This window comes from Pseudophryne corroboree, chromosome 6 (genome assembly GCF_028390025.1).
Source record: "Pseudophryne corroboree isolate aPseCor3 chromosome 6, aPseCor3.hap2, whole genome shotgun sequence".
Taxonomy (NCBI): domain Eukaryota; kingdom Metazoa; phylum Chordata; class Amphibia; order Anura; family Myobatrachidae; genus Pseudophryne; species Pseudophryne corroboree.
Window position 1 is genome coordinate 29,953,343 of NC_086449.1, and position 26,847 is coordinate 29,980,189.

At 47.0% G+C, this 26,847-nt stretch overlaps 1 protein-coding gene across 1 annotated transcript in view; it reads left to right on the forward strand.

Annotated features, from left to right (window-relative positions):
* Positions 1-11,516: 11,516 nt before the first annotated feature.
* The window catches only part of LOC134934170 (extracellular calcium-sensing receptor-like), a 41,880-nt gene continuing 26,549 nt past the window's right edge, over positions 11,517-26,847 (forward strand). Inside the window, exons 1-2 of the mRNA XM_063929664.1 lie at positions 11,517-12,299; positions 15,488-15,715. Of these exons, the coding sequence (XP_063785734.1) occupies positions 11,517-12,299; positions 15,488-15,715 (1,011 nt within the window). The remainder of the gene's footprint in view (positions 12,300-15,487; positions 15,716-26,847) is intronic.

A 26,847-nucleotide genomic window follows, 5' to 3' on the forward strand; every position in this document is an offset into this window, starting at 1 on the left:
CCTGGTTTGACGTCACAATCACACCCAGCGTTCGCCCAGACACTCCTCCGTTTCTCCGGCCACTCCCGCGTTTTTTCCGGAAACGGTAGCGTTTTTTCCCACACGCCCATAAAACGGGCTGTTTCCGCCCAGTAACACCCATTTCCTGTCAATCACATTACGATCGCCAGAACGATGAAAAAGCCGTGAGTAAAATTCCTAACTGCATAGCAAATTTACTTGGCGCAGTCGCAGTGCGAACATTGCGCATGCGCATTAAGCGGAAAATCGCTGCGATGCGAAGATTTTTACCGAGCGAACAACTCTGAATGACCCCCAATGTCCATCCAAGGCTTAGTAAATAGACTCCTAAGGGCGGGATATAATAGAGTCCGAATTCGCTGGACGTGCGGCATGCCGATTGAACTCGGACTCTACCACTGTACATCCCACACCAAATCACAGAAATCACAATCAATTTACTAATGTCACGATCCGGGTATCTGGACGCCATTTCTTACCCATCAGATGCCTCCTAAGGCTGGCTCAGCGCTCCAGGACCGGATCCCATATGTTATCCTGATGTGTACATTCCTGTATCCTCTCCTGTCACTCTGGGACGCTGTCACAGTAAACGCCATATTACACCTGGCATGGCGTCTCCCGCGGCCTCCGCCGCCGTCCCTGAACTTCTGCATGCAGAGTGTCTGAGTGGCGATTACGTCAGCCGCGGCCTCCGCTGTGTCCGCGTGGTTGGATGTGCATCTGTCAGCCTGGCGCCTCCTGTCTCCGGTGGTCGGCGCCGCCATTACTGTTTTCATTACCACATGGATTACAAACCAAACTTCCCTCCAAGTGTCTGCATGGGCTCAGCCATCTTGGATTCTGTCAGCTGATCATTTCCACCAATCTGTTCTCAGTATTGATAATCTGCATAATTGCCTAGCCAATCCCTTCCTTGCTGCAGGTATAAATACACTGTGCCTGAGCAAGGAAGGCGTCAGTGCTTTGGTTGTCAAACCTAGTTCCTGTTTGTCTCTCTCCTGTGATTGTCTTCCAGGTTCCAGCTCCTGTCTCAAGACTTCCACCATAGAGACCCGCACCAGCATTCCACCTGCGGTGTAGCCTGACTCTCCAATCCATTGTGGATTCATCTGTTTCCAGCTACAACATTACCTGCTTCCAGCTCAGCTTCCAGCAGAGTACAGCTTCCCTTAAAGGGCCGGTGTCCTTTCTACACTTTACCACTCTCCACCGGTATTATTATTTCTCCGCTCTCAAGTTCTACATTTCAGTTCATATTTCATCGCTCCCAAGTTCATTTATTATTTAACTGGTTCCAGCCAGTATCCACTCCGTGCTAACAACAGTCTGGTTCCAGCCAGTATCCACAGCAGCTGTTTTATCTTCAGCAACCCAGCTTTTCCTGGAACACCAGCTGGCACAATCCTGGGTTATCTCCATTGCTACAGTCGGGCCTGGTAAGGACTTTCCATCTAGAAGATCATAAGAACTATCTCACGCTACCAGTGCCCTGTGGCTCCTGCCATCCTGTAGTACCCAGGAACTGTATTTATTCTTTGCTGACTTTTACGTTTTCTTTTACTGCTGCTGTGTTGCGGAGTTGTCATAATAAACATCATTGACTTTTATCCAAGTTGTCGTGGTCACGCCTTCGGGCAGTTATTATTCATGTTACTTACATGTCCAGGGGTCTGATACAACCTCCCAGGTTCCGGTACATCTCAGCCCCTACAACTGAGGCTGCCTCCCGTCAGCTCAGGCCCTCAGTTGTGACAGTAAGCACTGACCTAATGAATCCAGCCGGAGACCAGGATCAAGCGGCCAGGCCGATGCAAGAACTGGCAGCCCGACTAGAACATCAGGAGGCTGCACAGGGCCACATCATCCGCTGTCTCCAGGATCTCTCTACTCGGCTGGATGGGATTAAGACAACTCTCCGTGGATCAGGCGCGTCTGGTGCGTCAACCACAGTGACTCCAGCTATAACCCCACCCACCTTACCCATTTCTGCTCCACGTCTTCATCTTCCAACGCCAGCAAAATTTGACGGATCTCCAAGATTCTGCAGGGGATTTCTCAACCAGTGTGAGATTCAGTTTGAGCTACAACCTGGCAATTTTCCCAGTGACCGTACAAAAATTGCCTACATTATTTCTCTTCTCAGTGGCTCAGCCCTTGATTGGGCATCACCGTTATGGGAGAGGTCCGACACCCTGCTATCTTCCTACACTGCCTTTGTGTCAACATTCAGGCGCATCTTCGACGAGCCAGGCCGGGTAACCTCAGCTTCATCCGAGATTCTCCGTTTACGCCAGGGGTCACGTACTGTAGGACAATATCTGATACAGTTCCAGATCCTGGCATCCGAACTGGCATGGAACGACGAGGCCCTGTATGCTGCATTCTGGCATGGCTTATCTGAGCGTATTAAAGATGAGTTAGCTACCAGAGACTTACCTTCTAAGTTAGATGAGCTAATCTCACTCTGCACGAAAGTTGATTTACGTTTCAGAGAGAGAGCAATTGAGCGTGGAAGATCATCTGCTCCAAAATCTTCTGCTCCTCCTCCTCGCCAACTGTCACCAACTAAAGATGAGCCCATGCAAATTGGCCGTTCCCGTTTAACTCCTGCTGAGCGCCGAAGACGTCTCTCCAAGTCTCTTTGTCTTTACTGTGCAGCTCCGTCTCGCACCATCAATGCCTGTCCCGAATGTCCGGGAAAACTCCAAACCCTAGCTCGCCCAGGAGAGGGCCGGCTAGGAGTAATGATCTCCTCTCCATCTCCTCAAGATTGTAATCTCCCAGTCTCGCTTCAAGTTGCTCAACGTTATCGGAACGTCATTGCCCTCCTTGATTCCGGAGCAGCTGGGAACTTTATTACCGAAGCCTATGTTAAACGGTGGTCCCTACCCACCGAGAGACTTCCTTCGTCCATTTCTTTAACTGCCGTGGATGGCAGCAAAATTTTTGATGCAGTTATTTCTTTAAGGACTCTACCAGTTCGTCTGAGAGTGGGAGTTCTTCATTCCGAACTTATTTCTTTTTTAGTGATTCCAAGAGCCACACATCCTGTGGTCCTGGGCCTTCCATGGCTCCGTCTTCACAATCCTACAATTGATTGGACAACTACGCAAATCCTGGCATGGGGTTCCTCCTGTGCTGAGACATGTTTGTTTAAAGTATTGCCTGTCTGTTCTTCCTCCCCCAGGTCGTCTGATGTTCCACCTCCTCCATATCAAGATTTCACGGATGTGTTCAGTAAAGCTTCTGCTGATATCCTTCCTCCTCATAGAGAATGGGACTGTCCGATTGATCTCGTTCCAGGGAAGGTTCCACCTCGAGGCCGAACTTATCCGTTGTCTCTGCCTGAGACGCATTCTATGGAGGAATATATTAAAGAGAACCTAGCAAAGGGGTTCATTCGACCTTCTTCTTCTCCAGCCGGCGCAGGCTTCTTTTTTGTAAAAAAGAAAGATGGTGGTCTGCGGCCGTGCATCGACTACAGAGGTTTGAACGACATTACCATCAAGAACCGTTATCCTTTACCCCTGATTACTGAGCTCTTTGACAGAGTTAGCGGAGCTACCATCTTTACAAAGCTGGACTTGCGAGGTGCATACAATCTCATCCGGATCCGTGAGGGTGACGAGTGGAAGACCGCCTTTAACACCCGTGACGGACATTATGAGTACCTCGTCATGCCCTTCGGATTGAGCAATGCTCCAGCTGTCTTCCAGCATTTTGTCAATGAGATCTTCAGAGACATTCTATACCGTCATGTCGTGGTCTATCTAGACGATATCCTCATTTTTGCCAACGATTTAGAGGAACATCGTTTTTGGGTTAAAGAGGTTCTGTCCCGTCTCCGTGTCAACCATCTCTATTGCAAATTAGAAAAATGCGTCTTTGAAGTCAAGTCCATTCCGTTTCTAGGGTACATTGTGTCCGGTTCCGGACTAGAGATGGATCCTGAGAAACTACAAGCAATCCAAAATTGGCCGGTACCCTTAACCCTCAAAGGGGTCCAGAGGTTCTTAGGGTTCGCCAACTATTACCGAAAGTTTATACGAGACTTTTCCACCATTGTGGCGCCTATTACTGCTTTCACTAAGAAGGGTGCTAACCCGTCCAAGTGGTCTGAAGAAGCCATGCAAGCATTTCATCTTTTAAAACAAAGGTTCATCTCTGCGCCTGTTCTGAAACAGCCTGACATCGACTCTCCATTCATCTTAGAGGTGGATGCCTCCTCCGTTGGAGTAGGAGCGGTGTTATCTCAGAGGGCTAAAGATGGCCATTTACACCCTTGCAGTTTCTTCTCCCGGAAGTTCTCCCCAGCTGAGCGCAACTATGCCATTGGCGACCAGGAGTTGCTAGCCATCAAGCTCGCTCTAGAAGAGTGGAGGTATCTGTTGGAGGGAGCTTCTCATTCAATCACCATACTTACAGACCACAAGAACCTTTTATACCTGAAGGGCGCACAATGTCTCAACCCTCGTCAGGCCAGATGGGCACTTTTCTTTTCCAGGTTCGACTTTAAACTCCAGTTCTGTCCGGGCTCTCAGAATCGCAAGGCCGATGCCCTTTCCCGCTCATGGGAGCAAGAAAATGAGTCAGAGTCTTCAGACAAGCATCCTATTATAAATCCGTTGGCATTCTCCACGGTAGGGATGGACTCTACGCCCCCATCAGGGAAAAGTTTTGTGAAGCCGATGCTAAGGAAGAAGCTCATGCATTGGGCCCATGCTTCCCGTTTTGCCAGACATACAGGTATCCAAAAAACCCTGGAGTTTATCTCTAGGTCCTATTGGTGGCCAACTCTGAAAAAGGACGTCTTGGAGTTTATTGCATCTTGCCCAAAGTGTGTCCAACATAAAGTATCCCGCCAGTCGCCTGCGGGGCAACTGGTTCCACTATCCGTTCCCCGTCGACCATGGACCCACTTGTCGATGGATTTCATTACAGATTTACCCATGTGCAACAAGTTCAATACCATCTGGGTGGTAGTTGACCGGTTCACCAAGATGGCACACTTCATTCCTCTCACCGGCCTTCCGTCAGCTTCAAAGTTGGCTCAAGTATTCATACAAGAGATCTTCCGACTCCATGGTCTTCCTGAAGAAATTATCTCAGATCGAGGAGTTCAATTCACAGCCAAATTCTGGCGAAGTTTATGTCAAGTCCTCCAAGTCAAGCTAAAGTTTTCCACGGCTTACCATCCTCAGACCAATGGTCAAACCGAGAGGGTGAATCAGGACTTGGAGGCCTTCCTCCGCATCTATGTGTCCTCCTCTCAAGATGACTGGGTTCAATTACTTCCCTGGGCCGAGTTCTGTCATAACAACCAGTATCATTCTTCATCTGCTTCAACACCATTCTTCACTAACTTTGGATTCCACCCTAAAGTCCCTGAGTTCCAACCGCTTCCAGCAACTTCTGTTCCCGCAGTGGATATCACCTTGCATCAGTTTGCCAATATCTGGAAGAGCGTACGATCAGCTCTGCTCAAGGCATCGTTCAGGTACAAGAAGTTTGCGGATAAGAAGCGTCGAGCAGTTCCTGCTCTCAAGGTGGGTGATCGGGTATGGTTATCCACGAAGAATTTGAGGTTAAGAGTTCCCAGTATGAAGTTTGCACCTCGCTATATCGGTCCTTTCAAGATTGAACAAGTCATCAATCCTGTTGCTTACAGACTCCAGTTGCCTCCCTTCTTAAAAATACCCAGGACATTCCATGTTTCCCTGTTGAAACCGCTGATCTTGAATCGGTTTCATTCCTCACTTCCTCCAACTCCGAAAGTCCAAACTCAACGAGGCGTTGAGTATGAAGTGGCCAAGATCCTGGACTCACGTCACCGTTACGGTCAACTACAATATCTTATTGACTGGAAGGGTTATGGTCCTGAGGAACGTTCATGGACCAATGCTTCTGATGTCCATGCTCCTGCCTTGGTCCGGAGATTCCATTCCAAGTTTCCTCAAAAGCCAAAGAAGTGTCCTGGGGCCACTCCTAAAGGGGGGGGTGCTGTCACGATCCGGGTATCTGGACGCCATTTCTTACCCATCAGATGCCTCCTAAGGCTGGCTCAGCGCTCCAGGACCGGATCCCATATGTTATCCTGATGTACATTCCTGTATCCTCTCCTGTCACTCTGGGACGCTGTCACAGTAAACGCCATATTACACCTGGCATGGCGTCTCCCGCGGCCTCCGCCGCCGTCCCTGAACTTCTGCATGCAGAGTGTCTGAGTGGCGATTACGTCAGCCGCGGCCTCCGCTGTGTCCGCGTGGTTGGATGTGCATCTGTCAGCCTGGCGCCTCCTGTCTCCGGTGGTCGGCGCCGCCATTACTGTTTTCATTACCACATGGATTACAAACCAAACTTCCCTCCAAGTGTCTGCATGGGCGCAGCCATCTTGGATTCTGTCAGCTGATCATTTCCACCAATCTGTTCTCAGTATTGATAATCTGCATAATTGCCTAGCCAATCCCTTCCTTGCTGCAGGTATAAATACACTGTGCCTGAGCAAGGAAGGCGTCAGTGCTTTGGTTGTCAAACCTAGTTCCTGTTTGTCTCTCTCCTGTGATTGTCTTCCAGGTTCCAGCTCCTGTCTCAAGACTTCCACCATAGAGACCCGCACCAGCATTCCACCTGCGGTGTAGCCTGACTCTCCAATCCATTGTGGATTCATCTGTTTCCAGCTACAACATTACCTGCTTCCAGCTCAGCTTCCAGCAGAGTACAGCTTCCCTTAAAGGGCCGGTGTCCCTTCTACACTTTACCACTCTCCACCGGTATTATTATTTCTCCGCTCTCAAGTTCTACATTTCAGTTCATATTTCATCGCTCCCAAGTTCATTTATTATTTAACTGGTTCCAGCCAGTATCCACTCCGTGCTAACAACAGTCTGGTTCCAGCCAGTATCCACAGCAGCTGTTTTATCTTCAGCAACCCAGCTTTTCCTGGAACACCAGCTGGCACAATCCTGGGTTATCTCCATTGCTACAGTCGGGCCTGGTAAGGACTTTCCATCTAGAAGATCATAAGAACTATCTCACGCTACCAGTGCCCTGTGGCTCCTGCCATCCTGTAGTACCCAGGAACTGTATTTATTCTTTGCTGACTTTTACGTTTTCTTTTACTGCTGCTGTGTTGCGGAGTTGTCATAATAAACATCATTGACTTTTATCCAAGTTGTCGTGGTCACGCCTTCGGGCAGTTATTATTCATGTTACTTACATGTCCAGGGGTCTGATACAACCTCCCAGGTTCCGGTACATCTCAGCCCCTACAACTGAGGCTGCCTCCCGTCAGCTCAGGCCCTCAGTTGTGACAACTAAATTGATATAAATTCCATGTAATTCCCCATACTTTTCCATTCCTCTCTTGGAATCTATAAGCCATGTGAATATCCAAGCTTTCTAGGTAAGAGAGATGATAGATGCTCCTTTCAGTCCATTGTATAGATGTTCAGAGCCAGCCAGTAAAGAAACTGAGTTTTGTCTCCACTCATTTTATCTCTGTGTTGGACAAAGTCATAGGAAGTAGTCATCCAATCTTCCTGTGTCCTCTTCTGGTACAATGGGTTGGTTGGGCTCTTTGAGTTCTTCCAAAGAAGGGATGGCGTACTGTAGTTGTTAAAGTCTCGTTTGTGGAGGGGTTGTGCTCTTGTAAATCCAGGTCTCTTCAGAGCTTAGAATTGTCCAAAATTAGTAAAGTGACCATGATGTACTGTACATCATGTTGAACTGAGGAATGGGACATTTTTCCCCAAAAACATTTGCCTTTTTATGATGTGTTCTTGGGCATCTTGTTGCAGCCTAACCCTAACCTCCCCCCCGGTGGTGCCTGAACCTAACACCCCCTTCCCGCAGCCGAATCCTAACCTCCCCCCCCAGCTTACCTGTTGCGGATCCCGGTCGTCAGTCATTCGGGATCCCAGCGGTTGGGATTCCTGTGCCGGGCAGGTGACCCTGTTGGGATTCCGGCGTCGGTATTTCGACTGCCGAGATCCTAACCGGATCCCATATCAACTAATTTTTGCATAATTAATATAGTTGGTGTGTAGCCTTGTCCTTCACTAACTCTTTGTGTCCTGCCATGGTCAAGAATTTATATATATATATGGAGTGATTAGTCTAGTGTCAGTTATCTTGCCGTCAGTCAGAGATACAGTAAATGATAAAGATATATGGTGAATCCTATAATAGTTATATAATTCACTACAGGGGGTCAGGTTTACTAAAGCTTCTAAAACAGACAAACCAAATAAGATTTTGTCTATCATTTTCTAGAATGAAACAGAAATGGTCTCTATAATCTCATTGGTTGCTATGGGCAACACTACATTCTGTTTTAGAAGCTTCATGTAGAACAGGGAGGAGGCAAGTATCTAGGACTGAGTAAAATGACACCACTCCGTCCTCTATATTTGACTTTCTATATAGAACCCAGCTTCCAGTGATAAGATGATGTCTTTCCTCAACACTCAGAGTTTCTAAAAATAAGATTCAGAGCCAGATTCCAGATGTTTTGTCACTTTGATGTGTACTGTTATAATGAACCTTTTTTACTTACACTGTTTATATTCATATCTGTATTGAAGATTCTGGTTGAACACCTATCAAGAACTTCTAGCCATACAGTTTGCTGTAGAAGAGATTAACATGAACCCCAATGTCCTCAGCAACTTAACAATAGGATTACAGGTGTATCAGACGTGTAATGTGCCTCACTATGAGGTACTAGGAGCCTTACACTTGTTATCTGAATCCAACACGGCCATCCCCAACTACGGGTGTCATGGACGATCACCCTACAGTGCAATTATAGGATCTTCCTTTTCCACCAACTCAATTATAGTGGCAAATATTTTAGGCGTCTTGAGATACCCTCAGGTAAGAAGATGTTAATGCTGTGTCCTGCAGTAACATACTAATAATAATGATAACTTTTCCATTTTCTTGTCATTATTTTATGTGCAATAACGAGATTAGCAACTGACATGTGTGCACAAAAAGGCATTTGGATGGGCTATATTGTTTCCGTGCAGGGTAAATACTGGCTGCTTCATTTTGATACTAAAATTTAGAATTTAGTGAACACACCACGCCCAAATCAAAATCTCTCTGCACATGTTACATCTGCCCCATTTGCAGTGCAGCATGCTTTTGCCCAATTGTGTGTGGTTTTTTTTTGTTTCCTAACAAACCTGAATAAGGCTCAGAGATTAGAGAAATATTGGATTTCAGACTAGAACTGAGGAGCTGGCTCTGTACACCAGACTGGTATTGGTGACCTGGTTCTATACACCGAACTGGCACTGATGACCAAGTCCTGTACACCAGCCTAATACCGATGAGCTGGTTCTCTACACTGGGCTGGAACCGGTGAGTTGGTCCTGTACACCGGGTTGGAACCATTGAGCTGGTTCTGTACACAGAGCTGGAACTGGTGAGCTGGTTATTATGTACACAGGGCTGGAACTGGTGAGCTGGTTCTGTACACTGGGCTGGAACCATTGAGCTGGTTCTGTACACAGAGCTGGAACTGGTGAGCTGGTTCTGTACACAGAGCTGGAACTGGTGAGCTGGTTATTATGTACACAGGGCTGGAACTGGTGAGCTGGTTCTGTACACCGGGCTGGAACCGGTAAGCTGGTTCTATACACCTTGCTGTAACCGGTGAGCTGGTTCTGTACATTTGGATGGAACCAGTGAGCTGGTTCTGTACACCGGGCTGGAACCGGTGAGCTGGTTCTCTACACTGGGCTGGAACTGGTGAGCTGGTTCTGTACACTGGGCTGGAAGTGGTGAGCGGGCTCTGTACACAGGGCTGGAACTGGTGAGCTGGTTCTTTACACAGGGCTGGAACTGGTGAGCTGGTTCTGTAAACCGGGCTGGAACCGATGAGCTGGTTCTGGAACCGGTGAGCTGATTCTGTACACCGGGCTGGAACCTGTGAGCTGGTTCTCTACACTTGGATAGAACCAGTGAGCTGGTTCTGTACACCGGGCTGGAACCGGTGAGCTGGTTCTCTACACTGGGCTGGAACTGGTGAGCTAGTTCTCTACACTGGGCTGAAACTGGTGAGCGGGTTCTGTACACAGGGCTGGAACTGGTGAGCTGGTTCTGTACACAGGGTTGGAACTGGTGAGCTGGTCTGTACACCGGGCTGGAACCGGTGAGCTGGTTCTGGAACCGGTGAGCTGATTCTGTACACCGGGCTGGGACCTGTGAGCTGGTTCTGTACACCGGGCTGGAACCGGTGAGCAGATTCTGTACACCAGGCTGGAACCTGTCAGCTTGCTCTGTACCCCAGGCTGGAACTGCTGAGCGGATTCTGTAAACTGGGCTGGAACCAGTAAGCTGGTTCTATACACCTGGCTGGAACCAGTAAGCTGATTCTGTACACCGAGCTGGAACCTGTGAGCTGGTTCTGTACACCGGGCTGGAACCGGTGAGTGGATTCTGTACACCAGGCTGGAACCTGTCAGCTTGCACTGTACCCCAGGCTGGAACTGCTGAGCGGATTCTGTAAACTGGGCTGGAACCAGTAAGCTGGTTCTATACACTGGGCAGGAACTGGTGACCTGGTTTTGCACAATAACCTGCAGTTAATGTCTCAGAAAAAGGGAGCTCTGGCTCAATAGTATGTACACAGCAGCACGGCTTATCACACTGGCGCTTATGATACATCTGAGATCCCTTTTAAAGGTGATCCCAGGATCTGATTGGCTAGAGAGCTACAGTATGACTTAATCACCTTTGGTTGACACTTGTCAGCTGGTCTGACCATACATGGCAGTGCCGATACTCCGGCGCCGGCAAGAGAGTCACCACATGGATCGCCAGCACACTTCCCCTCCATAGCACACTGACACTGGGGGAGAGATGGCAGAGCCGAGCAGATGGCAGGGCACGGAGTCCCTGATACTGCTACTGTGGCAGTGAGGCCACGCCACCTTTCCTATACTTTCAATGGAGATGCAGTGAGTCAAAAATCGGTACAAAGCCCTTTTTGGCCGGTACAGACCTTAAAAAAACCGTACTGTACCGGCCAAAAAGGTACAGTTGGAGGGTATGGTATTATAACATAGCAGGATTTCAGATTACCTCATTGAGGTTCATAGGTATATGCCTCCTTCATCATAGACCCAACACAATTAAGCTACCAGTACCTTAATAGGCCTTGAATTAAGGTGTGAGGAAGGTTTGGAGATATCACCTCAATTCCGGGAGATTAACCCCTTCCTCACTCTACCACAATTGCAAAATGCAGAATTTATAGCCGGAAATGACATAAACATGTCCAAATGAGACAAAAACACGGTTGTCCATCAGACTCACAGACACGCTTTTTTTTATTATCTGGGGATAGTATACAGATTTAGCATGTCTCAAAGTTTTCTATCATTGTAAGTACAATGTCATGGGGTTAATGCAAATATGGACGATTTTCTGACTTTTTCCAGATCAGTGCCTCATCAACCGTCTCTCTCCTAAGTAACCAAATAATGTTCCCCTCCTTTGTCAGGACTGTTCCTAGTGATAAGGAACAGTCTATGGGACTGGCTAAGCTTATTCTACACTTTGGTTGGACCTGGGTCGGTCTGTTGGCTGTGGACAGTGAATATGGCCTACAGGGAATTCAGCCAATCAAGGAAGAGATAATAAAGACTGGAGCATGTGTGGCCTTCACTGAATATATCCGTCTATCTCAACCAGACCGCAACGCCCCCCACATAGTCAAGGTCATAAGAGAGTCATCAGTTACGGTTGTTATTATCTTCTCTATTGACATTGATTTGGTTCCTATCATGGATGAGATGTTGAAACAGAACATCAAAGGAAAGATTCTTGTTTCCAATGCTGGATGGTCGATGACTAATTTGTTCTTGTCTGGAAGATTTTATCAGATTTTATCAGGGTCCATCGGTTTATTGACACACAATAGAGAGATTCCAGGATTCAACATCTACCTGAACATGATACGCCCTTCCTTGAAAGAGTCTTGGGTGAATTTATACTGGGAGAACATTTTCAATTGTAAGTTTTTGTATCAGAAAAACACAACTGATTCTTGGAATCCCGCGGTGACAGAGTGCACAGGGGCAGAGAGTATAGACAGCATCAAGAGTAGATTCTCCTACACCAGCAGTCTAATCTTTACTCATGGTCACTACGCTGCAGCCCACGTGGTGGCCAAAGCTTTGGAAGACCTGAAAAATTGCAAATTGAAAGATGGAAAATTTCCATCTATGAGCTGTAAGGACATTTTGAAGCTTAAGCCATGGCAGGTAAGTTATGGTGGTGGTAAGTTATGTTGATGGTTGCAGTACTAAAGTATACATCAAACATTAAGTTTAACTTTACATATGTGGTGTCCTCATACATCATTGTTGCAATCACACCAAATTGCCCCTCTCAGTGTTCCAGTTCTCCTGAGACTCTGCAAGCATCAGACATCTTTTCAGCTTCATTTTTGAAGGAGATTGTGCTGATTTTTTGGGTATTCGACACTTGTACAGTATGTCTGTTTTCAACTGAGTCTCTAAATCTGTATATTGAGGTGTGGTGAAGCAGTGGCCTTGGCTTGTTTCAATGCCACGTTCCATTGTGCTTGGTATACAGACTCCGTCGCACACAGGTATAGCAGTGCAAATTAATCAGCACAGTCTCCCGGTGCATCCTAGTCACAACAACGCATTGTGACAAAGAGGTCTATTTACTAAGCCTTGTATGGAGGTAAAGTGGACGAAGATACCAGCCAATCATCTCCTGTCATGTCACAGGCTGGGTTTAAAAAATGACAGGAGCTGGTTGGTTGGTACTTTATCTCTGTCTACTTTACCTCCATCCAAGGCTTAGCAAATAGACCCCTGTGATGAATTTTTGGAAGAAAAAAAAAAATGCCCAACACAAGCAGATTTGCACCAGATCTGGCGGCTGACTTGCTGCAGACATTTTGTGCCATGTAGCGCATCGAGGCTAGATATACAGATGGGTCCACAGTTATCTTGGCTTCTCTGCTGCACCTAGGCACACCATGGTTTATTAGCATAAACCCTTCATGTTTTGTTCTCAGCTGCAATACAATACAGAGAGAACAATACATCAAGGGATTAAGTCATTACATCAGGGGATTAAGTCTGACTGCCCTGGCTCAATTAATCCTATTAAAGGCCAAGATAAAGATGGCTCTATCTGTATAAGGACACATCAGTTAGTGGAGTTCAATATAATCCATGTGTCTTTAATTCAAGATGACTGTGAATCAGAAATCTCATTACTGATATTTAAAAGAAAAATACAAAAATATTCAACACAAAAACTTTAAACCACTACTGTATCGAAAAAAACAAAACAACAAAAGAAAACTTTGAAAACTAAAATGAAAAACTTTGTAAAAATAAAATTAAAAAAAATCAACGCATTACTCTTAATAAAACAAAAATGAAGAAGAAGAAAAACAACAATTTTTAAGCAGTGCTCCCCCCCCCCCCCCCCCCCAGCTCTTAAGGTGCCCACACATGGCACAGTATTTGAAACAATGTGGGCGTTTCTGACCGATTGGAATGACACATCTTTATAAAGTGGCGTGTGTACGGACAAAAACAATGGCCATCCTCGCAACCGTGGGTCGTTCATGGCAAATGATACCATGCTGCCGAATGCAGATGGCCATTGTGCATACGCAATAGTCAGAGGCCGGTTCCTGGCAGCGGGGGATGCCACCGATAAGGAGTACAATGCTAGACATCGCAGGACAGTTATGTGATAGTAAATACTGGAAGCGTATTCATTAGTATCACAGTGATCCTAATGAAATATGCCACCGTGCAGTTGAGTTACTCCGGTGTATTTAGGACCTGGTTCATGTTTGGAAGTAAAGCAAGAAAAGCAAGTAACTTTGGGGCTGATTCAGATCTGACCGCTGCTGTGCGTTTTCTCACAGGCTGCGATCAGGTCTGAACTGCGCCTGCGCATGCACCGCAATGCGCAGGCGCAACGGACCGCAGCAACGGGGATCGCAAGGAGATTGACAGGAAGAGGGCGTTTGTGGGTGGCAACTGACCGTTTCTAGGGAGTGTCCGGAAAAATGCAGGAGGGAGCCGGCGTTTTGTGGGAGGATTTCTGACGTCAGCTCCGGCCCCGATCATCGCAGCGGCTGAGTAAGTCCTGGGCGGAGCAGAAACTACACAAACTAATGTTTGTGCAGTTCTGCTACACATGCAATTGCACACCTGCACACACACAATACCCTCCTCCTGTAGGCGGCGACTACCTGATCGCAGGGATGCAAGAATCACACCCTATTGATCAGGTCTGAATTACCCCCTTTGTGTCTGGAGCAAACCATGTTGCCATGCAAGGGGAGCAAATACTGTACATCTATATTATTTCTGTGCAGGCTAAATACTGTCTGCTTCTGCATGTAGCCCACACACGGTTAGACTGCTTTATTCTTACACTGCAATTTAGATTTCAGTATGAACACAACCCACCCAAATCTAACTCTCTCTGCACATGTTACATCTGCCCCACCTGCAGTGCAGCATGGTTTTTCCCAGTTGCTTGCTTCTTTGCTTTAATTACACACATGAATCAGGCCCCTAGATTCCTTCCCCAACTCCTGTATGTACAGATGTAGCCACACTCATTGTGGCTGCGATGCGGGCGCATGGACACTCCCGGCGCACCTAGTCGCACCCGTGGCTTAGCACGCCGGGCTGTGCCTTTTGCCACTTGATGGAATGTCAATGCGGCACGAGTGAGACTTAGACGCATGCGCATACCGGCACACGGATCATGGCAAACGAGGGGCACCCGCGCCTAGGCGAAGCCACAATTAGTATAGCTTTATCTGTAGGTTAAGTTTTAGATTCAATGCACAAAATATATCCTTTTGTTTATATAATACACATTTAAGAAGCACACAGTCCATTAAGTAAGTTTCCCCCACGGACACACACAGAGCCGGCCCTAGGCATAGGTAAACTAGGCAAATGCCTAGGGCATCTGGAATGCTTAGGGGCACAAGCAGCTCCTGCTGATTAAAATGATATACGGCATGCCTATATTCTGTGAGTGACTGTGGCTGTATCTGCATACGAAATGCTATGTTGCAGTGTATTCCTGGAAATCACTGTAATGTAGCATTTTGTATGCAGATACAGCTGCAGTCGCACACAGAATATAGGCATGCCACATATCATTTTAATCAGCAGAAGCTGCTTGTGCATTCTAGCCACATAGCAATGCAAATAAGACACATTTTCATAAAAAAGGTGCCCGACGTAAGCAGAGCTGCCAGCTGACTCATGCCAGGCACCTCCTGCAGAACTAGCGGCGGTGAAGAGTGGGTAACAGCCAAAATCTTGCCTAGGGCATCATATTGGTTAGGGCCGGCTCTGGACACACAGACATTCAATTACGTCCAGATATACAAATGTACGGTAAGAAATAAAAACTTTCTACCTTACAGCTCCTGCACTATATAAGGAATGTGAGGGTCACTCTGAGCAGCGGAAGTGACCTGTATTTTGATGACCATGGAGGTATTCCTGCCGTCTACGACATTGTGAACTGGCAGCTGACCCAGGAAGGAACAATGGAACAGGTCAAGGTCGGCAGATACGACACTGCAACGTCTTCAGGAGAATTTCTCAACATCAACTCAAGTCGGCTGTTGTGGTCTATGGGGGAGAAAGAGGTGGGACCTTGTATAGATTTTTTTTCTCACTTATAACGTATAGTTGTCAGGAGAGAACACACCGAGTGTAACCATGTTTTGTGTTATACAAAAAATACATATATTTTTAATATAAATGTCAAATATCTAAAACATATTAAGAAGTGGCCTGTGATTTGCTTTTGGTTCTAAATCATCATCATGTTTTTGTTTGGTTTTGGTTCTGGCAAAAGCACTCTCCAGTGTTTTTGATTTTGGCTCTATATTTTTGGACACTAGTGAAATCACGAGGGAGGGGCTTACAGTACATGCAATACAAAACATGCAAGATCCATTCTTGAGATGCGAGATCGGAACTTGGTGGGAAGACCCGAGTCAGGACTCAGTTCTAATTGGAACCACAAAGTGACGTGAGCCAGAACCCCAAAGTTCAGGCATGTTCAATTTTTAGCAAACCCGGAATGCTCATTTCTAGTAAAAAGTTTGATGAAAGGGAAACTTTTATACGTTTTATTACTGCCACAACCCGGTCCAGTTTGCCCTGCCGATGGGTCACTTACCCCTCCTGCCGCATGCAGACTTGCTCCATCACAAGGTACCAGTGTCTGCTGTCACTTACAAGACATACAGGCTTCAGTATTTCCCGGCCTGCTAGGCCACAAAGCCACATCAAAAGCCTGACCTAGAGTACTGCTGTGCCAAGTCCCAATCACCTGACCATGGTTCAGCCAATCGTTAGCCTGTCTGATCTCTCTGCACCATCTGATTCTGCTCAGCCTATCCCAACTAGCCAAGGCAGAGGCGGAACTACCGCCAGTGCAACCAGTGCGTTGCACTGGGGCCTGCCTCTGTCCAGGGGCCCAAAGCATGTAATGAGTCAAACTGACTCATTACATGCCGCAGTGTGCTGCGGGCAACCGCTGCCCGCAGCACACAGCGGCCTCGGAGAGAGAGGAGAGGAGTGCAGCGGCACGGGGAGGGGGGGGGAGTAGGAGGAAGGTGGAGGAGGGAGCCGCAGCAGCGCTTTGTTACTGGTTGAGGCGCTGCTGCTGCTGTCCCTCTGCTTTACTATAGGCTGCCCTCCGCCACTGTGAATGCTGGGAAGCGCATCCCAGCATTCACAGCGGCGGAGAGCAGCCTATAGTGAAGCAGGGGGACAGCAGCAGCAGCGCCTCAACCAGTAACACAGCGCTGCTGTGGCTCCCTCCTCCACCTCCCTCCTCCTCCTTCTCTCCTGCCCGGGATCTCTGGAGAAGCTGCACAGAGGAGCCTGAGCCAGCGGAGAGGGTAAGTATAATACTTTTTTCTTTCTTTCTTTCTCTTTCTTTCTTTCTTTCTTTCTTTCTTTCTTTCTTTCTTTCTTTCTTTCTTTCTTTCTTTCTTTCCAAAAAGGGGGACTGTCTGACGTAATGTGTAAAAAAGGGGGAATCTGCCTGCCGTGATGTGTAAAAAGGGGACCCTGTCTGCCGCAATGTGTAAAAAGGGGGAATCTGCCTGACGTAATGTGTAAAAAGGGGGAATCTGCCTACCGTGATGTGTAAAAAGGGGGACCTGTCTGCCGTAATGTGTAAAAAGAGGGACGCTGTCTGCCGTAATGTGTAAAAATGGCACGCTGTCTGCCGTTATGTGTAATAAGGGCACGCTGTCTGCCGTTATGTGTAAAAAGTGTATGCTGTCTGCCGTAATGTGTAACAAGGGCACGCTGTCTGCCGCTATGTGTAACAAGGGCACGCTGTCTGCCGCTATGTGTAACATGGGCAAGCTGTCTGCCGTTATGTGTAAAAAGGGCACGCTGTCTGCCGTTATGTGTAAAAAGTGCACGCTGTCTGCCATAATGTGTAAAAAGGGGACGCTGTCTGCCGTAATGTGTAAAAAGAGGAATCTATCCGCAGTAAGGTGTAAAAGGGTCTCTACTAGAGATGAGCGGGTTCGGTTTCTTTGAATCCGAACCCGCACGAACTTCACTTTTTTTTTCACGGGTCCGAGCGACTCGGATCTTCCCGCCTTGCTCGGTTAACCCGAGCGCGCCCGAACGTCATCATGACGCTGTCGGATTCTCGCGAGACTCGGATTCTATATAAGGAGCCGCGCGTCGCCGCCATTTTCACACGTGCATTGAGATTGATAGGGAGAGGACGTGGCTGGCGTCCTCTCCATTAGAATAGATTAGAAGAGAGAGAGAGAGAGAGAGATTGTGCAGACAGAGTTTACCACAGTGACCAGTGCAGTTGTTGTTAAGTTAACTTTTATTTAATATATCCGTTCTCTGCTATATCCGTTCTCTGCCTGAAAAAAACGATACACAGCAGTCACACAGTGTGACTCAGTCTGTGTGCACTCAGCTCAGCCCAGTGTGCTGCACATCAATGTATAAAAGCTTATAATAATTGTGGGGGAGACTGGGGAGCACTGCAGGTTGTTATAGCAGGAGCCAGGAGTACATAATATTATATTAATTTAAAATTAAACAGTGCACACTTTTGCTGCAGGAGTGCCACTGCCAGTGTGACTAGTGGTGACCAGTGCCTGACCACCAGTATAGTAGTATATTGTTGTATACTATCTCTTTATCAACCAGTCTATATTAGCAGCAGACACAGTACAGTGCGGTAGTTCACGGCTGTGGCTACCTCTGTGTCGGCAGTCGGCACTCGGCAGGCAGTCCGTCCATCCATAATTGTATAATTATATACCACCTAACCGTGGTATTTTTTTTTCTTTCTTTATACCGTCGTCATAGTCATACTAGTTGTTACGAGTATACTACTATCTCTTTATCAACCAGTGTACAGTGCGGTAGTTCACGGCTGTGGCTACCTCTGTGTCGGCAGTCGGCAGGCAGTCCGTCCATCCATAATTGTATTATTATAATATATACCACCTAACCGTGGTTTTTTTTTCATTCTTTATACCGTCATAGTGTCATACTAGTTGTTACGAGTATACTACTATCTCTTTATCAACCAGTGTACAGTGCGGTAGTTCACGGCTGTGGCTACCTCTGTGTCGGCAGTCGGCAGGCAGTCCGTCCATCCATAATTGTATTATAATATATACCACCTAACCGTGGTTTTTTTTTCATTCTTTATACCGTCATAGTGTCATACTAGTTGTTACGAGTATACTACTATCTCTTTATCAACCAGTGTACAGTGCGGTAGTTCACGGCTGTGGCTACCTCTGTGTCGGCAGTCGGCAGGCAGTCCGTCCATCCATAATTGTATTATAATATATACCACCTAACCGTGGTTTTTTTTTCATTCTTTATACCGTCATAGTGTCATACTAGTTGTTACGAGTATACTACTATCTCTTTATCAACCAGTGTACAGTGCGGTAGTTCACGGCTGTGGCTACCTCTGTGTCGGCAGTCGGCAGGCAGTCCGTCCATCCATAATTGTATTATAATATATACCACCTAACCGTGGTTTTTTTTTCATTCTTTATACCGTCATAGTGTCATACTAGTTGTTACGAGTATACTACTATCTCTTTATCAACCAGTGTACAGTGCGGTAGTTCACGGCTGTGGCTACCTCTGTGTCGGCAGTCGGCAGGCAGTCCGTCCATCCATAATTGTATTATAATATATACCACCTAACCGTGGTTTTTTTTTCATTCTTTATACCGTCATAGTCAGTCATACTAGTTGTTACGAGTATACTACTATCTCTTTATCAACCAGTGTACAGTGCGGTAGTTCACGGCTGTGGCTACCTCTGTGTCGGAACTCGGCAGGCAGTCCGTCCATCCATAATTGTATTACAATATATACCACCTAACCGTGGTTTTTTTTTCATTCTTTATACCGTCATAGTCAGTCATACTAGTTGTTACGAGTATACTACTATCTCTTTATCAACCAGTGTACAGTGCGGTAGTTCACGGCTGTGGCTACCTCTGTGTCGGAACTCGGCAGGCAGTCCGTCCATCCATAATTGTATTACAATATATACCACCTAACCGTGGTTTTTTTTTCATTCTTTATACCGTCATAGTCAGTCATACTAGTTGTTACGAGTATACTACTATCTCTTTATCAACCAGTGTACAGTGCGGTAGTTCACGGCTGTGGCTACCTCTGTGTCGGAACTCGGCAGGCAGTCCGTCCATCCATAATTGTATTATTATAATATATACCACCTAACCGTGGTTTTTTTTTCATTCTTTATACCGTCATAGTGTCATACTAGTTGTTACGAGTATACTACTATCTCTTTATCAACCAGTGTACAGTGCGGTAGTTCACGGCTGTGGCTACCTCTGTGTCGGCACTCGGCAGGCAGTCCGTCCATCCATAATTGTATTACAATATATACCACCTAACCGTGGTTTTTTTATACCACCTAACCGTGGCAGTCCGTCCATAATTGTATACTAGTATCCAATCCATCCATCTCCATTGTTTACCTGAGGTGCCTTTTAGTTCTGCCTATAAAATATGGAGAACAAAAAAGTTGAGGTTCCAAAATTAGGGAAAGATCAAGATCCACTTCCACCTCGTGCTGAAGCTGCTGCCACTAGTCATGGCCGAGACGATGAAATGCCAGCAACGTCGTCTGCCAAGGCCGATGCCCAATGTCATAGTACAGAGCATGTCAAATCCAAAACACCAAATATCAGAAAAAAAAGGACTCCAAAACCTAAAATAAAATTGTCGGAGGAGAAGCGTAAACTTGCCAATATGCCATTTACCACACGGAGTGGCAAGGAACGGCTGAGGCCCTGGCCTATGTTCATGGCTAGTGGTTCAGCTTCACATGAGGATGGAAGCACTCAGCCTCTCGCTAGAAAACTGAAAAGACTCAAGCTGGCAAAAGCACCGCAAAGAACTGTGCGTTCTTTGAAATCCCAAATCCACAAGGAGAGTCCAATTGTGTCGTTTGCGATGCCTGACCTTCCCAACACTGGACGTGAAGAGCATGCGCCTTCCACTATTTGCATGCCCCCTGCAAGTGCTGGAAGGAGCACCCGCAGTCCAGTTCCTGATAGTCAGATTGAAGATGTCAGTGTTGAAGTACACCAGGATGAGGAGGATATGGGTGTTGCTGGCGCTGGGGAGGAAATTGACCAGAAGGATTCTGATGGTGAGGTGGTTTGTTTAAGTCAGGCACCCGGGGAGACACCTGTTGTCCGTGGGAGGAATATGGCCGTTGACATGCCAGGTGAAAATACCAAAAAAATCAGCTCTTCGGTGTGGAGGTATTTCACCAGAAATGCGGACAACAGGTGTCAAGCCGTGTGTTCCCTTTGTCAAGCTGTAATAAGTAGGGGTAAGGACGTTAACCACCTCGGAACATCCTCCCTTATACGTCACCTGCAGCGCATTCATAATAAGTCAGTGACATGTTCAAAAACTTTGGGTGACAGCGGAAGCAGTCCACTGACCAGTAAATCCCTTCCTCTTGTAACCAAGCTCACGCAAACCACCCCACCAACTCCCTCAGTGTCAATTTCCTCCTTCCCCAGGAATGCCAATAGTCCTGCAGGCCATGTCACTGGCAAGTCTGACGAGTCCTCTCCTGCCTGGGATTCCTCCGATGCATCCTTGCGTGTAACGCCTACTGCTGCTGGCGCTGCTGTTGTTGCCGCTGGGAGTCGATGGTCATCCCAGAGGGGAAGTCGTAAGCCCACTTGTACTACTTCCAGTAAGCAATTGACTGTTCAACAGTCCTTTGCGAGGAAGATGAAATATCACAGCAGTCATCCTACTGCAAAGCGGATAACTGAGTCCTTGACAACTATGTTGGTGTTAGACGTGCGTCCGGTATCCGCCGTTAGTTCACAGGGAACTAGACAATTTATTGAGGCAGTGTGCCCCCGTTACCAAATACCATCTAGGTTCCACTTCTCTAGGCAGGCGATACCGAGAATGTACACGGACGTCAGAAAAAGACTCACCAGTGTCCTAAAAAATGCAGTTGTACCCAATGTCCACTTAACCACGGACATGTGGACAAGTGGAGCAGGGCAGGGTCAGGACTATATGACTGTGACAGCCCACTGGGTAGATGTATGGACTCCCGCCGCAAGAACAGCAGCGGCGGCACCAGTAGCAGCATCTCGCAAACGCCAACTCTTTCCTAGGCAGGCTACGCTTTGTATCACCGCTTTCCAGAATACGCACACAGCTGAAAACCTCTTACGGCAACTGAGGAAGATCATCGCGGAATGGCTTACCCCAATTGGACTCTCCTGTGGATTTGTGGCATCGGACAACGCCAGCAATATTGTGTGTGCATTAAATATGGGCAAATTCCAGCACGTCCCATGTTTTGCACATACCTTGAATTTGGTGGTGCAGAATTTTTTAAAAAACGACAGGGGTGTGCAAGAGATGCTGTCGGTGGCCAGAAGAATTGCGGGACACTTTCGGCGTACAGGCACCACGTACAGAAGACTGGAGCACCACCAAAAACTACTGAACCTGCCCTGCCATCATCTGAAGCAAGAAGTGGTAACGAGGTGGAATTCAACCCTCTATATGCTTCAGAGGTTGGAGGAGCAGCAAAAGGCCATTCAAGCCTATACAATTGAGCACGATATAGGAGATGGAATGCACCTGTCTCAAGTGCAGTGGAGAATGATTTCAACGTTGTGCAAGGTTCTGATGCCCTTTGAACTTGCCACACGTGAAGTCAGTTCAGACACTGCCAGCCTGAGTCAGGTCATTCCCCTCATCAGGCTTTTGTAGAAGAAGCTGGAGGCATTGAAGAAGGAGCTAACACGGAGCGATTCCGCTAGGCATGTGGGACTTGTGGATGCAGCCCTTAATTCGCTTAACAAGGATTCACGGGTGGTCAATCTGTTGAAATCAGAGCACTACATTTTGGCCACCGTGCTCGATCCTAGATTTAAAGCCTACCTTGGATCTCTCTTTCCGGCAGACACAGGTCTGCTGGGGTTGAAAGACCTGCTGGTGACAAAATTGTCAAGTCAAGCGGAACGCGACCTGTCAACATCTCCTCCTTCACATTCTCCCGCAACTGGGGGTGCGAGGAAAAGGCTCAGAATTCCGAGCCCACCCGCTGGCGGTGATGCAGGGCAGTCTGGAGCGACTGCTGATGCTGACATCTGGTCCGGACTGAAGGACCTGACAACGATTACGGACATGTCGTCTACTGTCACTGCATATGATTCTCTCAACATTGATAGAATGGTGGAGGATTATATGAGTGACCGCATCCAAGTAGGCACGTCACACAGTCCGTACTTATACTGGCAGGAAAAAGAGGCAATTTGGAGGCCCTTGCACAAACTGGCTTTATTCTACCTAAGTTGCCCTCCCACAAGTGTGTACTCCGAAAGAGTGTTTAGTGCCGCCGCTCACCTTGTCAGCAATCGGCGTACGAGGTTACATCCAGAAAATGTGGAGAAGATGATGTTCATTAAAATGAATTATAATCAATTCCTCCGCGGAGACATTGACCAGCAGCAATTGCCTCCACAAAGTACACAGGGAGCTGAGATGGTGGATTCCAGTGGGGACGAATTGATAATCTGTGAGGAGGGGGATGTACACGGTGATATATCGGAGGGTGAAGATGAGGTGGACATCTTGCCTCTGTAGAGCCAGTTTGTGCAAGGAGAGATTAATTGCTTCTTTTTTGGGGGGGGTCCAAACCAACCCGTCATATCAGTCACAGTCGTGTGGCAGACCCTGTCACTGAAATGATGGGTTGGTTAAAGTGTGCATGTCCTGTTTTGTTTATACAACATAAGGGTGGGTGGGAGGGCCCAAGGATAATTCCATCTTGCACCTCTTTTTTCTTTTCTTTTTCTTTGCATCATGTGCTGATTGGGGAGGGTTTTTTGGAAGGGACATCCTGCGTGACACTGCAGTGCCACTCCGAGATGGGCCCGGTGTTTGTGTCGGCCACTAGGGTCGCTAATCTTACTCACACAGCTACCTCATTGCGCCTCTTTTTTTCTTTGCGTCATGTGCTGTTTGGGGAGGGTTTTTTGGAAGGGACATCCTGCGTGACACTGCAGTGCCACTCCTAGATGTGCCCGGTGTTTGTGTCGGCCACTAGGGTCGCTAATCTTACTCACACAGTCAGCTACCTCATTGCGCCTCTTTTTTTCTTTGCGTCATGTGCTGTTTGGGGAGGGTTTTTTGGAAGGGCCATCCTGCGTGACACTGCAGTGCCACTCCTAGATGGGCCCGGTGTTTGTGTCGGCCACTAGGGTCGCTAATCTTACTCACACAGCTACCTCATTGCGCCTCTTTTTTTCTTTGCGTCATGTGCTGTTTGGGGAGGGTTTTTTGGAAGGGACATCCTGCGTGACACTGCAGTGCCACTCCTAGATGGGCCCGGTGTTTGTGTCGGCCACTAGGGTCGCTTATCTTACTCACACAGCGACCTCGGTGCAAATTTTAGGACTAAAAATAATATTGTGAGGTGTGAGGTATTCAGAATAGACTGAAAATGAGTGTAAATTATGGTTTTTGAGGTTAATAATACTTTGGGATCAAAATGACCCCCAAATTCTATGATTTAAGCTGTTTTTTAGTGTTTTTGGAAAAAAACACCCGAATCCAAAACACACCCGAATCCGACAAAAATAATTCGGTGAGGTTTTGCCAAAACGCGTTCGAACCCAAAACACGGCCGCGGAACCGAACCCAAAACCAAAACACAAAACCCGAAAAATTTCAGGCGCTCATCTCTAGTCTCTACCTGGTGTAGTGGTGCTGCTGTGTGGCGTAATTTGAATAATGGAGACTAATGTGCACCGTTTTAGGAATTGGTATTATTTTGTGGCCACACCCCTTCCCCACGAAGCCACGCCTCTATGAATTTTAGCTTGCGCCTACAGCGCACTGCCCCTGTTTTGCATGCAGGGGTGGGGCTCCGATGCCGTTTCTTGCACACAGTGCTAAAATGTCTAGTTACGGCACTGTTGCTAGGTATCCATTTCTCTGGCCCTGAGCAGGTCCCCCTCACCAGATCCTCTCCAGGGGTGAGGGGGTTGACTTGGATGGGATAGGGGAAGGGATGCGCAAAGCATTTTGTCGCACCTGGGCCCACCGCTCGCTAGTTCCGCCACTGAGCCAAGGGGTATATGTTCCTGGCTCTCAGTCTTCACTAGTTCATTGTCTAACTCAGCTCTAGCTGAGTGAGGTTACCTGTGCTTCCTTGCATTCCATTTCCCTGCAGAGGCAGTTTCTTCCCTAAGTGCTGCACAGTATTATTATCCAGCTCTACACCTGTGTAGGCCTTTCCTTTGGCTGAACAGGTAATCTCATCAAGCTCCTAACTGCTGGTGCCAGCCAGCACCTGGGATTCCAGCCTGTTCCAGTTCCCTGGATCCACTCCGGTTATTCACAAACTACCATCCTGTTCAGTGTTCAGTTTGCATCCAGTCCAAGTCATCTCAAGAGTGCTTCCTGATCCAGATATTCAGTGACCATCCAGTTCGAAAGCTGGTTACCACACTGCTATGGTCAGCCACTCCACCATACTGGACTGCAGTTACAAGTAAGGAGAGTGTTGTACATCATTACTGTATCATCCCAGTATTAGCCTGGTTACTACTATCACACTGTTCACTCTCCTCATACATCATCCATTCACCAACCCTTAAACCCTTGGTGGTCTCGTGGTCACGATCCGGCATTTTCTTGCCGAGACCCGGGTTTCTCTTTCCGGCCAGGGGATGGTATTTGCCAGCTTACTTATACACCTCCAAGTACTTGCACAGACATCTCCAGACTCCGGATTCACAAACAAATACCAGTCTGACAATTAAACTGTCAGAAGTCCATGTACAAAATATTTTATATTTACAATACTTTTCAATAAAAGTGTCACGGCATTCACTGCTGGCTTCTTAAAATCCTTCCCCCATTCATTGCAGGGGAGCAGTACACTCACTTGGTACCCTTGTTCCTCTATATATAAATAGCAGGGATATGTTTACCCATACCTCCCAACATGACCCTCTCCAGGAGGGACACAATGCTCTGCTCCAGGACTTCCCTCTTAATTTATGATTGCCATCACCTGTGGTGAAACACCTTTCTTATCCATTCACCTGTCCAAAACAGGTGCCAGGAATCACAAATTAAGAGAAAAGTCCAGAAGCAGAGCATTGTGTCCCTCCTGGACAGGGTCATGTTGGGAGTTATGGTTTACCATCCTGATGGATGGGATGCCAGCGGTCATGTGACTGATGTCAGAATCCCGACACCACTCTGGGCAACTGGCGCCAGAAGACTAGCAGCTCACATCCCAAAGGAAAGTTTCTGGGTCCGTGTTTGGCATAGGGGCTGGAGGGAAGGTTTAGTGTAAAGCACTAGGGGGTGTTAGCCCTAGCCACCTAGCATGGACCAAATATAACTGCCTGGCCAGGAGATTAGTGGTATTACTATTCATTTATTATGAATAACTTTTGTGATGAGGTACTACGACGTGTACTGTATGCAGCACAAGGGTAACAAAATAATTTCACAGAATCAAGAACTAAAATGACAACACAGGCAAGGTAGGTCAGATAACTGGGGCATGGGCAGAGTCATTTATTGAAACATGCTGGAACATACCTTGTTGAGTTTTGGGTGGGATTCAGTTCAGTACTAAATAATCCATTACCCAATGTAGGAGGATGATGATGATGATGATGGAGGAGAAGAGGAGACAATAGTCAGATCACTGGTATCAAGGGTAATGCAAGGCAGAGAAGTAGTAGGAGAGCATTGCCCATAAGAGATTACATGCAAATGTGAAGGAGCGTGGACAGAGATGTACAGTGCATCTGGAAAGTATTCACAACGCTTCACTTTTCCCACATTTTGGTATGTTACAGCCTTATTCCAAAATGTAATAAATGCATTTTCCCCTCAAAATTCTCCACACAATACACCATAGTGATGTGAAAAAAGCTTTTTCTTTGATTCTTGCAAATTTATTAAAAATAAAAAACTAAGAATTCACATGTACATAAGTATTCACAACCTTTGCCATAATCCTGTTTCCACTGATCATCCTTGAGATGTTCCTACAGCTTAATTGGAGTCCACCTGTGGTAAATTCAATTGATTGGACATGATTTGGAAAGGCACACACCTGTCTATATAAGGTCCATACTTGACAGTGTATGTCTCAGCACAAACCAAGCATGAAGTCAAAGGAATTGTCTGTAGACCTCTG